Source organism: Leptonychotes weddellii, unplaced genomic scaffold, assembly GCF_054177405.1.
Source record: "Leptonychotes weddellii isolate Sample4059 unplaced genomic scaffold, ASM5417740v2 HiC_scaffold_1964, whole genome shotgun sequence".
In the NCBI taxonomy this organism is placed as follows: Eukaryota; Metazoa; Chordata; class Mammalia; order Carnivora; family Phocidae; genus Leptonychotes; species Leptonychotes weddellii.
Window position 1 is genome coordinate 1 of NW_027782290.1, and position 13,817 is coordinate 13,817.

General features: G+C 40.5%; 1 protein-coding gene across 2 annotated transcripts; it reads left to right on the top strand.

The window, feature by feature from the left end:
* Window positions 1-1,241: 1,241 nt before the first annotated feature.
* ZNF177 (zinc finger protein 177) lies at window positions 1,242-6,584 on the top strand. Of its 2 annotated transcripts, XM_081810182.1 has the most exons (5): window positions 1,242-1,942; window positions 2,550-2,676; window positions 3,121-3,213; window positions 3,710-3,792; window positions 4,333-6,584. In XM_081810182.1, the coding sequence occupies exons 1-5, from the start codon at window positions 1,910-1,912 to the stop codon at window positions 5,437-5,439; spliced, it is 1,443 nt and encodes a 480-aa protein (XP_081666308.1). In that variant the 5' UTR covers window positions 1,242-1,909; the 3' UTR covers window positions 5,440-6,584. The 2 variants fall into 2 exon arrangements, with proteins under 2 accessions (XP_081666308.1, XP_081666309.1); XM_081810183.1 differs by lacking the exon at window positions 3,121-3,213.
* Window positions 6,585-13,817: the final 7,233 nt, after the last annotated feature.

Consider the following 13,817-nt stretch of genomic DNA (forward strand, 5'->3'; position numbering starts at 1 on the left):
TGGGCTTGGCTGTTTATAGCTTCACGATGTCCTTTTAACTTGTCCCTCAGTTTCTCCTCTTCCTTCTCTTCTATAAATTGCTAATTACGTGAAAGGATTTGTCAGGGTTTTTTGGCAAAAGTACTTCACAATTGGTGCTATTTCTTACATCATATCAGAACTTCCATGCGATCCAGATACCTACTTTGTGATGTTAAAATTTATGAGTTGGTTCCAGTGTCAGCTTGATCCTTCCTTTATAAAGCTCTCCATCTTGTTTATACAGTCTTCATTTGCCCCCTGGTTAATAAGAGTCCTTATTAATTACAAAAGGAGAAAACGACTACTTAATAGAAGAATCTGTGGCATGCCACCTTAACCGCGTGATTAAAGTTATCACCAGTAACGAGACAGACTGGATCATATGCCTCCTAAAGTGGCTCACTGAGAAGGACACGCATCAGCTGTGTAATCCTTCATCCAAAAATGAACTTTCTGAATCTAATCATGAGAAAACATCAGACAAGCCAAAACTGAGATGGAGTCTGTCAAACATCTGACCTGGACTCTTCATATCTTGAAAGTTGAAAGGCTGAAGGACAGGTCAAAGATCAAAGAAGAGTAAAGAACCATGGTTTGAGGGCATGGTCCCATATGAGAAATTTACAAAGTGATTGCTATAAAGGACGTTATTGGACAGTTAGTGAAATTCTGCATATGCAGTGTATGTTACAGAGTAATATTAAATCCATGTTAAACAGTCCTGATTTTGCTCATTGTGGTTACGTTAGAGAATGTCCAAGTTCCTGCATCACTCTGAAGTATATAGGAGGAAAGGTTCGTGACATCTTCTGTTTCCTCTTGAATAGGTTCTTCTCAACATTCTTGCTGAAGCAGAGAGGGAACACAGGGGTAGAGAGAGAAAGCAAATTTTAATGGTGAAGAGTCTGTGGAAGTTCATCGTATTCACACCATTCTTCTTTTCTTTCAGTGTGAAAGTTTTTTCAAAATTAAAAGTTAAAAGTAAACATCCCCATTCACTTTCCACCTAATAATTTAGTAGCTGTTAATTGTCGTTGCCATGATCCATTAATTTACTAGTGCTTGCGAAATGGTGACTTTCTGACTAGCATTTTCTTTATAATAAATGAAGCTTCTTATAAAGCTTGTATGATTCTTCTGTAAAGAAGAACTTTGCCTCATCACAACAGTTCAGCAATCATAAAATATTGTTCACAAAGGAGAGAGGGATATATGCTTGATTCTCTCATTTTAGAACTTTCAGAATTATGAGTTGATATCCTGGCCTCCTCCAGTACTGACCATTAGGGTTTTTTTTAAATATCGTTATGAACTCATGATTTTGTTTTAGATTTGATGATTTCAACACACTGCAGTCATTATTTATTAAATTGTTCCATCTTAAGCCAGGGGGAGCTCTTTTTTTTAAGTTTTCTCCTGTGTCTTTTTGACACAACCCCATTAGCCTTTAATGGGTTTCTTGCTTTCTGCTATATGATGTTCCAGACTCACCTTGAACATTTTGTGTTCTATACTGGACTCAGCTGTTTCTCAAATGAGCCCTGGTTTCTTTCATGGGCAAATGACATTTAGAGGCATGTTGGTACTAGGGGGGCACATTGCTCCTCAGTGCCTGTTGACTGTAGACATTTTTAGTAGTTCAGTCTGGAAAAAAAGTTTAAAAATAATTGCATACTGTATTCCTGATTCCTAGTTCTTGGATAGGGAGATAAAATCCTAACAGGGAACTGTACTTTGTGTGTGTGGTCCCTCTGAAGCTAGTATGAGGAAACTTCTAGGTTGTAAGTGTTGAGTATCTGTTAAGCCTAGACTCTCATGACTTCTTTATTCTCTAGGTCTGCTTGCTCAGAACCCTGTCTGGTAAGGAGGGAGATATACAAGAGGAAGAATGGCTGCAGGATTGCTGACAACTTGGTCACAGGTATAGAGAAAATTATTCTGTTTCCAAAAAACATTGCTATTCCCAAAGGACATATCTCTTGCCCCTGACGTAAAGCTTCAACTGAACTAGCCTCAAGCTTCCCCAGTTCTCTGGGCCTCTTAGAACGAGACAAAAATGCCTTAGGAAAGGCTTCTATTACTACAACATTTGTTAATTTCTTTTTTTTCCCAGATCTTCCTCCAGGTTGACTATTAGTTCCATATTCTCCTGGGTGCTATGCAGGACAAGAGAGATTTTTCACTAGGAAAATCATTCATTTTCCAAGTATTTTTCTCATCCAGCAGTTCAGTCAATCTATACTTGATCTTGACTAAGACTGGAAGAGTCCTAGTGGTGCAAAGATCAGGTCAACTATATATTAGACAAGCTGCTAAAAGCATGAGTCTGGATGAGATGGTCTAGGCAGAGCGAAAGAAGAGAGTTCCAAGAACTGAGCCTTGGGGCAGGTAATGGGAGGCCTCTGAAGCACATGTGAACCTGCTGTGTGCTGGTCTCCTTCCCCAGTGCTGGCAGCCTCCCCCACCATTCTTTTGCTACATTGTTAGAGATGGGCCTTGCCTGAGCCACAGTGTGTGTGACGTTTCAGGATTCAGTGACCTTTGAGGAGGTGGCGGTGGACTTCTCCCAGGAGGAGTGGGCACTGCTGGACCCTGCTCAGAAAATCCTGTACAGAGATGTGATGCTGGAGAACTACAGGAACCTGGCCTCCGTGGGTAAGATTGGCCTCATTCCTTCATTTTCTCATTTCTTCATGCAGCAGATGGTCCTTCCTCACATATCCTGTTCCAGGATATGTGAAAAGAATGACAATACATGGTAAACACAAAATGAATGGCCCCAGCCCTTGTGGGGCAGTCTCATGGCTTCCTGTAAAAGTGCACTGATTTCATTATTATTACAAGATTTAGGTAATTTGCAGTATGTGTCTGCTCTTGGGCTTGGATTTCGAGGGTCAGTTCCCTGTGGATAGGGCATACGTAGGTGTCTGTTTGGGGGATCTTGTAAAAGAGCTCGGATTTGATTCTTTGGTCACTCCTGCAGTTGTATTTGCCTGTCTTCAGAATCCCTTAATATCAAAGTATCGGAATCAGTTTCATGGACAGATTTCTTGTCTCCTTCACAGTTCCCTCACCTCACATGTCTTTCTCCACGAGCAGGGTATCCTCTCTGCAAACACAGTCTGATCATGGAGGTGGAGCAGGAAGTGCTGGGGACAGAGGAGGGGGCAGTTCTCCAAGGTGCTTATACAGGTGAGCCCCAGGCAGAAAGGAGTCATTAAAGAGCAGGCATGGCGAGGGATGGTCCATTTGGGACTGTCAGTGTGTGGCAGAACTGGGCCATTATGTGAACTTTCCATCTTTCACCATCTCGCCATTCATTCACATTTTCGTGTGGTCTCAGAGAAAAAGCTGTTTTAATTCCTCTTTCAATTTGACATTTCCTTGAATACTTTTTGTTCCATTTTCTCTACTTTGCTTTCAAGATAATACACTCTCCTATTATCTCAAACCTCCAGAATCCTTTCTAAGTAAAATACTTCCCATTTCCATTGCTTGTTCCTATCATTGGCATCTTCTCCCAGAGCCAAGTTCCTGGAACTGTTCCTCTGGTCACAGGCTACATCTTCTTGTTCACATTTCCTTTCCATATTTAGTGTTACTGAAAACAAATCCATAGGGTGCCCACCTCCTTTTTTCTGTTAACCCTATTTTTTATCCCAATAGTTATAAAAATTTTCAATTTCAGACTGGGATATTCAACTGAAATCAAAAGAGGGAATTCCTATGCAGAATGTTCCTGGGGAAAAAACTTGCAATGGCATAAAAATGGTAAGATTCACGAGGAATGATTTCTGATTTTTTTTACAGTAGGAGAAGTCTTTGAATGCCATTGAGTTAAAGTACCAGCTTCCAAATGAGGCAAGACAGAGAGGCAGGTGGCATTCACTCACCAGAAAGCTGTCTCAGGAAAGTCTTCCTGAATCTCATAAAATTAGAGAAATCTCTCAACCAAGCTCAACACTTGCTGCCCCACAGAGAACACCAAAAAGTAAACATTTATGTAAATGTGATTCCAGTGTTAAGTGTTTAATACATAGTTAATTCATTCCTCACTCATTATTGGCAAAACTTTGTATTTAGGATTCCTTTTGTTAGGAATGATGGAGTCCTGGGTTAGAGCATTCAGTTGATTCAACTTGTAAGGAACTAATAGGGGAAAAAAAATCACATACATGCACTGAAAATAGTAAAAATGTCAGTCATAATCACATACTTCCTATGTATGGCAGAATCCACACAGAAAAGAATTCCCATGAGTGTAAAGAAAGTGAGAAAGTCTTTAGTCACCGCTTACTCCTTGTTCTGCAGGCACCAACTCAACCCGGCAAGAAACCCTTGGAATTTGATCATTGTGGAAAATTCTTTAGAAAGAACTATCATTTTACACATACAAGATATTGTGAGGGAGAGAAATGCTACAAATATAAAGAATATGGGAAACACCTTGGCCATACCTCAACTCTTAGCAGTCATGTAAGTACTCACAGTGGAGAGAAAACTCGTGAGTTTAATGATTGTGGCAAAACTTTCAATCAAGAGGCATCCCTTAGGAGACACTTAAGGACTCTCAAAGGAGAGAAATCTCATGCGTGTAATCAATGTCTTATGTCCTTCAGCTTACACCCTTCCTTTTCAGTACATGTGCAAATACCTACTGGAGAGGAACTCTGTGAATGCTGTGATCATGGAGAAAGAGCCTCCCTTGGTGTCCACAAAACAACATGTACCATGGAGGAAAGCTCAGAATGTAAGGAGCACGGGAAAGCGTTCGCCAGCTCCTTGTCCCTTCAGAAATGTGCGAGACCTCATGCTGGAGAGAAGCCTTATGAATGTAGTGACTGTGGGAAAGCCTTCATTTTTCAGTCTTCCCTTAAAAAGCACGTGAGATCTCACACTGGAGAGAAACCTTATGAGTGTAATCACTGTGGAAAATCCTTCAGCCAGAGCTCTCATCTTAATGTGCACAAAAGGACTCACACTGGAGAGAAACCCTACGACTGTAAGGAATGTGGCAAGGCTTTCACTGTTCCTTCATCCCTTCAGAAGCATATGAGAACCCACACTGGAGAGAAGCCCTATGAATGCAGTGATTGTGGGAAAGCCTTCATCGATCAGTCATCCCTGAAGAAACACACACGGTCTCACACTGGAGAGAAACCTTACGAGTGTAGTCAGTGTGGAAAATCCTTCAGCACAGGCTCTTACCTCATTGTGCACAAGAGAACTCATACTGGAGAGAAAACCTATGAGTGTAAAGAATGTGGGAAGGCCTTTAGGAATTCCTCGTGCCTCAGGGTACACGTGAGAACTCACACGGGAGAGAAGCCCTATCAATGCGTTCAGTGTGGAAAGGCATTCAGCACCAGCACTAACCTTATAATGCACAAGCGAATACATACAGGGCAGAAAGTATGAGTGAAATGACTATAAGAAAGCCTTTATTGGGCCTTTACACCTCATTCCTCACTTTAGAACTCACACTGGAGAGCAGCCCTGTTGTGACCCATGCAGAAAGCCCAGGCACAATTCTTGACTTACGCTATACTGGGACCAATCTTACGAATGTTATCCTCCTGTGATTGTCTTTATCAGTGAGTGTCTCATCCTGAAAGTGTGACAGCTTGTCAACTGATGAGTATTAAAGGTTATATGGCACTCTAAATTCCCCTTAACCTACATCACAAAAGTTTTGATAAATAATGTTTTCATCATGATTTAGTACTAAATGTCCAATCCTCATCAAGGTGTCTTGGACCTATAGGTTATTTAGAAATGTATTTTATAATGTGCAGACTGTGCATATTTTAGTTATCTTTTATAGATTTCTAATTTAATTGGATTATATACAGATTCTGTATGACATTATTCAAACAGAAAGTTGTTGGAGACTTGCTGTGTGGCCCAAGGTGTCAGATGCGACAAGTATCCCCGGATCCAATCCTCCCTCCCTTTCCTAAAGTAACAGAACTATAATTGTATTCAAGTTGGTAGTGTGGACAATTTTTTAAGGAACTCTCTCAACTTTCTTTGCCGCCATGAGTGCCCATGAGCTCCTGGTTCTGGCCAGTGAGACATAGGCAGAGGTCACTGCTTGTGGGTTCTAAAAAAGCCCATGGCAAGGGGGGAATCTCAGCTGGCATCTTCACCATTTGCCCTGTGTTTCATCTCTTTTTCTTTCCTAGAAAATAGACCAAGAGGATGATAGTCAGAGGCTACTGATTATACAACAGGGATATACAGTATTATTTGGTTGTATCAACCTTCGGTTGCTTATTTCTGGGCTTCATCTAACCCAAGAAAAATAAACTCCTAACTGATGTAAACCATCTGGAGGGAAGCTTCTGTTACAAGGGATTTCAGTTAGCTGATAACATCTCATATGTGGTCAAGTTTTATGAATCCTTTAAGTGTGGTTGAAAACAATGCCTATTCTGTAATTATTTGTATAATCAGTGTGTCTGACAGATGAATCTTTTGTGTTTTTGAAATTTGTATCATTACAGACCTTCTCTCCTCATTTGCCCTTTATTGAGAGAGGTATGTTAAATGTGTTACTATCACTGTGGGTAGTCGGATTGTTTTTTTAAATTCTGTCTCACTTTGAGGCACTATAGCCAGATGCATACAAATGTAGTCATTTTATATTTTCTTTAAAGATTTTATTTTTATTTATTTATTAGAGAGAGAGAGAGCACGAGGAGGGTAAGGGGCAGGGGGAGAAGCAGGGTCTCTGCTGAGGAGGGAACCTGATGTGGGACTCGACCCCAGGACCCTGGGATCATGACCTAAGCCGAAGGCAGACACTTAACCAACTGAGCCACCCAGGCACTCCTGTCCTTTCATTCTTATATAGTGCCCATTTTTATTCCCTAATAATGTTATAATTCACTTGGTATAAATGCAAACTATTGACCTAGCCTTTAACATTTTCTCCTTACCAGTATGTAAGGACGATCAGAAACAACTTACCTCTCTCCTCAGCACTATGTGGTGGTGTTCCCTGCAACACCAAGGGGGATCTCCTCAGCCACTACATCTCCTGTGGGAGACAAAGAGAGCAGGAGGTCCTCAGCAGCCTTCCCTGCCAAGACAGCAGCAGCCCGCACATATGTCTCTGTTGTTCCTTGCTTTACTTCTGTGGTGATTTGTTCCCCTGCCTACCTGGTTTCATGTTTCATGAAAAAGGGAAAAGGGTAAGAACATTTTTCCATGCTCTCCCTAAGAAACCTTAGGAGGTTTCTCAACTCAAACCAATTTGTAAATCTCCTGGTCGGTGTGCATGGGCTCTCAAGTGCCACTGCCTAGCAACATGTAAGAGCATCTTGAAAACCAAATGTTATAAAATTGGGATTCCCCCACATTGCTCTTTTGGAGAGAGAGTCCAGTCCCTCTAAGGTTGAAAGGAACAGTCTAGAAAGGGAGGCCACTGCACATAGCAAAGGTCCACTCAGGACTCAGGAGTTTATAGGTAAATACCTAAAGAGAAAAAAAATGAGGAAAGATGAAAGACCAAAAGAAAAAAAGTATAACTGCAGGGGCGTTATGTGGCTACAAGTAATCCCTCCCTTCCCAAAGAGCGGGAACTTTAAATCTTCTATACCAAGTAACTGTCAGGTCTAAGAAACATAATGTTAGTCCCCAATTGCTTACTAATTTAAAAACAACAATGAAAAATAAATCCATAGATACAAAGGAGAAAATAAAAGGTAAAGTTACGTTATATACATTTGTAACATTTAATATAGATGTATATATATAAATTATAAAATGCACACAAAACTAAATTAAAACAAAGATCCATAGTTTGAACCAATTGAAAACCTAGTTTATGGAAGTTTATATGTTAAAAACTTATATAACAAGTTTTATATATAATTATATATAACAAATATGTAACAAAATTTATATATTAAAAATTTACATATCAAAAAGAAAAGGCTTTTGAGCCTTCACAATGTAAGTTCTAAATTAAACATAATATTGCTAAAATATACTAATTGACAAGGCTTCATAAATTGTAATCAATACTAGGGCTCAAATGATAGTTATACCTGGGGACCCCACTAAATTTAAACATTATTTCTCCTGTAATCATAAAAAAATAATTGAGATAGAGGAAAATAGGTGTACCTCACTGCAATTGTAGTCGTGTCTAAATTTCCCATAGTTATTGTACCCATTGCCCTAAAATATCCCATCTTAAGCATAGATGCCCTGACAACGATGAAAAATAAATAAAGGTCTTTGGCTTTATTCCTTGATAAAATGTGATTCTGTGGACACTTAGTTAAAATAATTAATATGGCTCAATATGTGTTAAAACTGGCCTAAGTTTTAGAACTTATCATATAAACATAACAAAGAGGTGCTTATTTCAATTTTGCCTATTTCAAAACTTGAGAATAAATAAATAACTATATCTATCTTTTGGTTGTTAACTGAGTAAAGAGCAGTTAAGAGTTCCTGGACTGTGTGAATGGCACTGCTAGCCGCATGTGACAAACTGCTGGAATGTTACTGCTTTCCAGCTCTTCCTTTAAACAAAAACAAATGGATGAAAGTCAACCATTAAGACAAAACTGCAAAATTCCTAGAAGAAAGCATAGGAGGAAAGCTTCCTGACATTGGATTTGGCAATGGGTTCTTAGATTTGATACCAAAAGCAACTTGCAATCAAAGAAAAAATTGGTAAGTTGTAGTTTATCAAAATTAAGATCTTTTGTACTTCAGAGGTCAATCATCAGCATTTAAATACTTTTGTACTCCAAAGGACACATCAAGAAAGTGAAAACCCATGGAATGGGAGAAAATATTTGCAATTCATATATGCAAGAAGCAACTTCTATAAAGAATATATAAAGAATTCTTACTACTCAACAATAAAAAGACAAATAATCCAATTTTAAAATAGACAAGAGATTGGAAGAGACATTTCTCCAAGGACATAACAAATAGCAACAAATACATGAAAAGATACCACTAGTCATCAACATCACTGGTCAGTAGAAAAATGACCCAAATCACAAGGAGATACCACTTCTCACCGCTTAGGACAGCTAATACGTGAAAACAAAAATTAACAAGTGACATTGGGAAATAGGAACTCATACACTGATGGATAGAATGTAAAATGGTGCAGCCACTTTGGAAAACAGTCTGGTAGTACTTCAAAACGTCAAATATATAGTTACTATATGACCCAGCAATTCCACTCCTAGGTAGATACCTATGGTAATTTTATGTGTCAACTAGACTGTGTCATGAAATACCCAGATATCTCATTAAATGTCATTTCTGCTGGTGTCTGTGAGCATGTTTCAGGAGATTCGCATTTGAATCAATAGACTGAGCATAGCATATCACCCTCCCCAACATGGGTGGACATCATCCAATCCGATTTAGGGTCTGAATGGATCAAAAAAGCAGAGGATGACTGAATTCTCTCTTTCTGTCTGATTGTTGAACTGGGATAGTGATCTTCTCCTGCTCTTGGTGCTCCTGGTTTTCGGGCTTTGAAACAGGGACTGAAATCTACCCCGTTGGCAGCCTGGCTGTCAGGTGTTTGAATGGCACCCCCTACTTTCATAGGTCTCTCGATTGGGGTGGTAGATTGTGAGACTTTTCAGCCTTCATAGTTATATAAGTAGTTCCGTACATAAAAGTCATGTGTGCATATAATAAGTACATATAATGTATATTATGTCCATTGTATGTGTGTAGCTCACCATAAAAAGTTAAGGGCTGTATGTTCTATTTTTCTGGAGAATTCTAATAACAATACCCAGGATAAATTAAAATATGTCTGCACACACACAAAAATATGTGAATGTTCAGAGCAGCATTACTCATAATACCCACAAAATGTTAACAACCCACATGTGAATCAACTGATAAATACGTAAATAATGTGGTACATCCATAGGATGGAATAGCAGTCAGCAATAAAAAAGAATGATATGCACTACAACACGTATGAACCTTGAAAACATGCTAAGTGAAAAGAAGCTATTGGCAAAGGATCTTATGATTTCATTTACATGAAATGTCCAGAAAAGGCAAATCTATAGAGTCAGAAAGTACATTCATGGTTACCTACACATTAAGAGAGGAGGAAAATGGGATTATGACAGCCAAAGGGTTGTTTTGGAGTGACAAAGTTCTAAAATTGTGCTAGTTGCACAACTCTGGAATTTAAAAAAATTGAATGTTAAAGTTTCAAATGCACAAATTGTAGGTTATGTGAATTATAGCTCAATAAAGCTGTTCCAAAAAAACAAAAGAAAAAAAATCATGGTATAGCTGCATCATTAGAAGCATAAAAAAATTCTTGTCTCTGAAGTACCTAGAGCAGTAGGTGCAACATATATTAGCTGCCATTATATTTTTACCACTAAATATTAGAACTTAAGATATTATAATTTTTAAAAGTATGATACGGGCATTAGTATTACTGGCACAGAAGAGTCTAGAAACGTATAGTGGCATATATAGGAATTCATTTAATAAAGATGGAATTTCACATGACTGGGTCAAGAAAAGTTTACTGGTAAGTGGTACCACAACTGGCCATCTTTTCTGGAGGAAAGAAAATAATCGGATCTGGGGCGCCTGGGTGGCTCAGATGGTTAAGCGTCTGCCTTCCGCTCAGGTCATGATCCCAGGGTCCTGGGATCGAGCCTCACATCGGGCTCCTGGCTCAGCGGGGAGCCTGCTTCTCCCTCTCCCTCTGCCTCTCTCCCTGCTCATCCTCTCTCTCTCCCTCTCTGTATCTCTGTGTGTCAAATGAATAAATAAAATTTAAAAAAAGAAGAAGAAAATAATCGGATCCAATACCCCACACCACATGGCCAAATAAACACCAGGATTAAAGATTTAAATGTCTTTAATAGGGGCACCTAGGTGGGTCAGTCAGTTAAACGTCTGCCTTCAGCTCTGGTCATGATCCCAGGATCCTGGGATTGAGCCCAGCACAGGCTCCCTGCTCAGTGGGGAGTCTGCTTCTCCCTCACCCTCTTGGCCTTCCCCCTGCTCCTTCTCTCCCTCTCTCGCTCACTCTCTCAAATAAATAAACGAAATCTTAAAAAAAAAAAAATGTCTTTAATAAATGTAAGAAACAAATTCGGTATACAGTTTGAAGACATTTAAAGGCAAGAAACAAGTTATTTTGGGGGTGCCTGGGTGGCTCAGTCAGACCGCTGCCTCAGGGTCCTGGGACTGAGCCCCATGTCACGCTCCCTGCTCATTGGGGAGTCTGCTGCTCCCTCTGTGCTTCCCCCTGCTCATTCTCTCTCTCAAATAAAATTTTTAAGAATTACTTTTAAAAAACAGATTTTTTGGCTACATACATTTAGTATTTTGTACAGCAACACATAAAACAACCTAGCAAAAATAGTTATCAATAGATGCATAAGACACATTTGATAATGCACATGAACAATTCTTAATAAAATGTCTTATTAGAATCAGGGTTTAAACATCTTTATTAACTCCACAAAGGCCATCCACTGAAAACCCCAGCAACCACAGAGAACGTGATTACTGGAGAAACTTCAGATGTATTCCTGAGAAGTGAAGAATGCCCGGTATCAATGCTATTTCAAAAATAAATAAGAGAATTACACGTTAGAAGGGGGGGAATAGATTTGCAGAAAATGACATTACATTGAAAATCCAAAGGAATCACTTATTGGAGTTTAGCATGGTGCCCAAATAAAGACCTAAAGAAGGGACTGACTGGAGGAGCTAGACTTTAGGGACTGGCAAGAACGTCAGATAGGGGAGAATCCTTGTAAGGGGTCCAGGAACAAGGGGAGGGGCAGGCAGCTCTCCCGTGCTTGTCGTGGGGTCGGAGCCTACCCGCACACTCGCCCTTCCAGCTTAAATATTCCGCAGTCCGAACAGACACTGGGTCTGTTCCCACCTGCAGCCACGCCCTCGGGAGTAGGCCCCGCCCACGGCGCTGGTTCTAACTTCCGCCAAGTCCCCGGGCCCCCTTCCGTCCCCGGCTCCCGCGCCTGGCCCACCCCGACCCGCCCACGCCCACGCGGGAGAAAGCTAGAGCTTTCCCGCCTGATGTGGTCGGATCGGGCTGACGGCCGGAAAGCGGGGGCCCGCCCCTTCCGGCCTCAGGCAGGAAGCGGAAGTGGGGTCACGGAGGCGCCGGGCTCTTTTCCGCCGCTGGCCTGGTTTCGCTTTGGCTGTGGGTCCGCGCAGGCCAACTTCTGGAGGTCAACGTGAGGGAGACGGAAGGACGAGGTTGTGCCGGGCCTCCCAGGAGCCTGCTTAAAGAGACCTGGCGCGTGGGGCGCCTGGCGGGCTCAGTCGGTGGAGCGAGCCCCTCTTTATCTTGTGGTCGTGAGTTCAAGCCCTACCTTAGGTGTAGGGATGACTAAAAAAAAATAAACTTTAAATAAGAAAGAGAGCCGGCGCGCACCGCTGTCTTCCGCTGGGAGTGTCCTCGGGAGTAGCTGGACCGGGAAATGTAAGGACTCTTCCGGGGGGTCGGTTCATAGACTGCTTCCCTCTTCAGTGGCCTGCAAAGCAACCTCTGTGACTTTTCTCCAGGGGGAAAAGAGCTTCCGCCGGTCAAGTTGGTAGACTCCGGCCATGTCCTCGCGTCCTCACCGACCACGCGGTTCCGGCTCATGCCGGTGAGCACTGTGCGGGGGAGCTGGTTCCGACCGGCCTGTTTTCCTATTGGGTGCAAAGGAATGTTTCACCTGACGGTTTGGCTTTATTTTTGCGCGTTCTTTACTTTTGACACATTACGTTCAAGTAGGAAGTTAATATATTTAGATGTCTATGGTGTGCGTATTTCTGCAGAGAAGTGGAAGCATATGTAGACCACAAGTCTTTTTACTAAAGAGGGACAAGAATACTCACCTGTCTCTTCATCTGAACTTCGTAAGACTACAGCCCCACAAAACTCTAAACCACAGGCCTCTAACAAAAACAGATGGAGGCTTTTTTTTCTAGTTCTGGAATAATTGAACTTCACAGTAACAGGATATTTAGACTAAATATATTTTTTCCTTTGAAAAATCTTAAACCTAAATAAAATATGAACATACAGTACTATGAATTTCCATTGAGGGGATTCAACCACTTCTAACATTTTGCATGTTTGCCCTCTAGATAAATAAGTACATTTTTTGGTGAACGGTATGAGAGGGTAAGTTGAAAATAAATTGCAGGCAGGATACTTGGCTTTTAAATACTTGGTGATGCATCTGCTAAAGATAAGGACATTGTGCTAACAAAACCACAGTAGTATTATTTCCCCCCATGAAAATTTGAAATAATAATGTCCTCTATCCACTCTGACAAAACTGAAATCCTCCATATTGTTCCAAAATAAGCTTTTGGGTGTTTTTGGATCTAAGATGCAGTCGAAGATTATATATGGCAATTTTTTGTCTTTTAGTGTCTTAACCTACAGCATTGGCTATTGTTCTCCATTGTCTTTTTGAAAAGTCACGTGTTCTTTTAGAAAGTCACACATTTTGATAATTTCTTTTTTTTAATTGAGATATAATTGACATGACCTTATATTTCAGGTGTATAGCATAAAGATTCAATATTTGTTTATATTTGGAAATGATCACCACAGTAAGTCTTGTTAACATCCATTACCACACGTGGTTAGAACTTCTTTTCCTTGTGATGAGAACTTTTAAGCTCTTCTCTCTTACCAACTTTCAAATATGCAACGCATTGTTACTACAGTCTCTCATAGTAATGATAGTCATGTACCTAGGACTTATTTTATAATTGGCAGTTTGTCCTTTTTGACA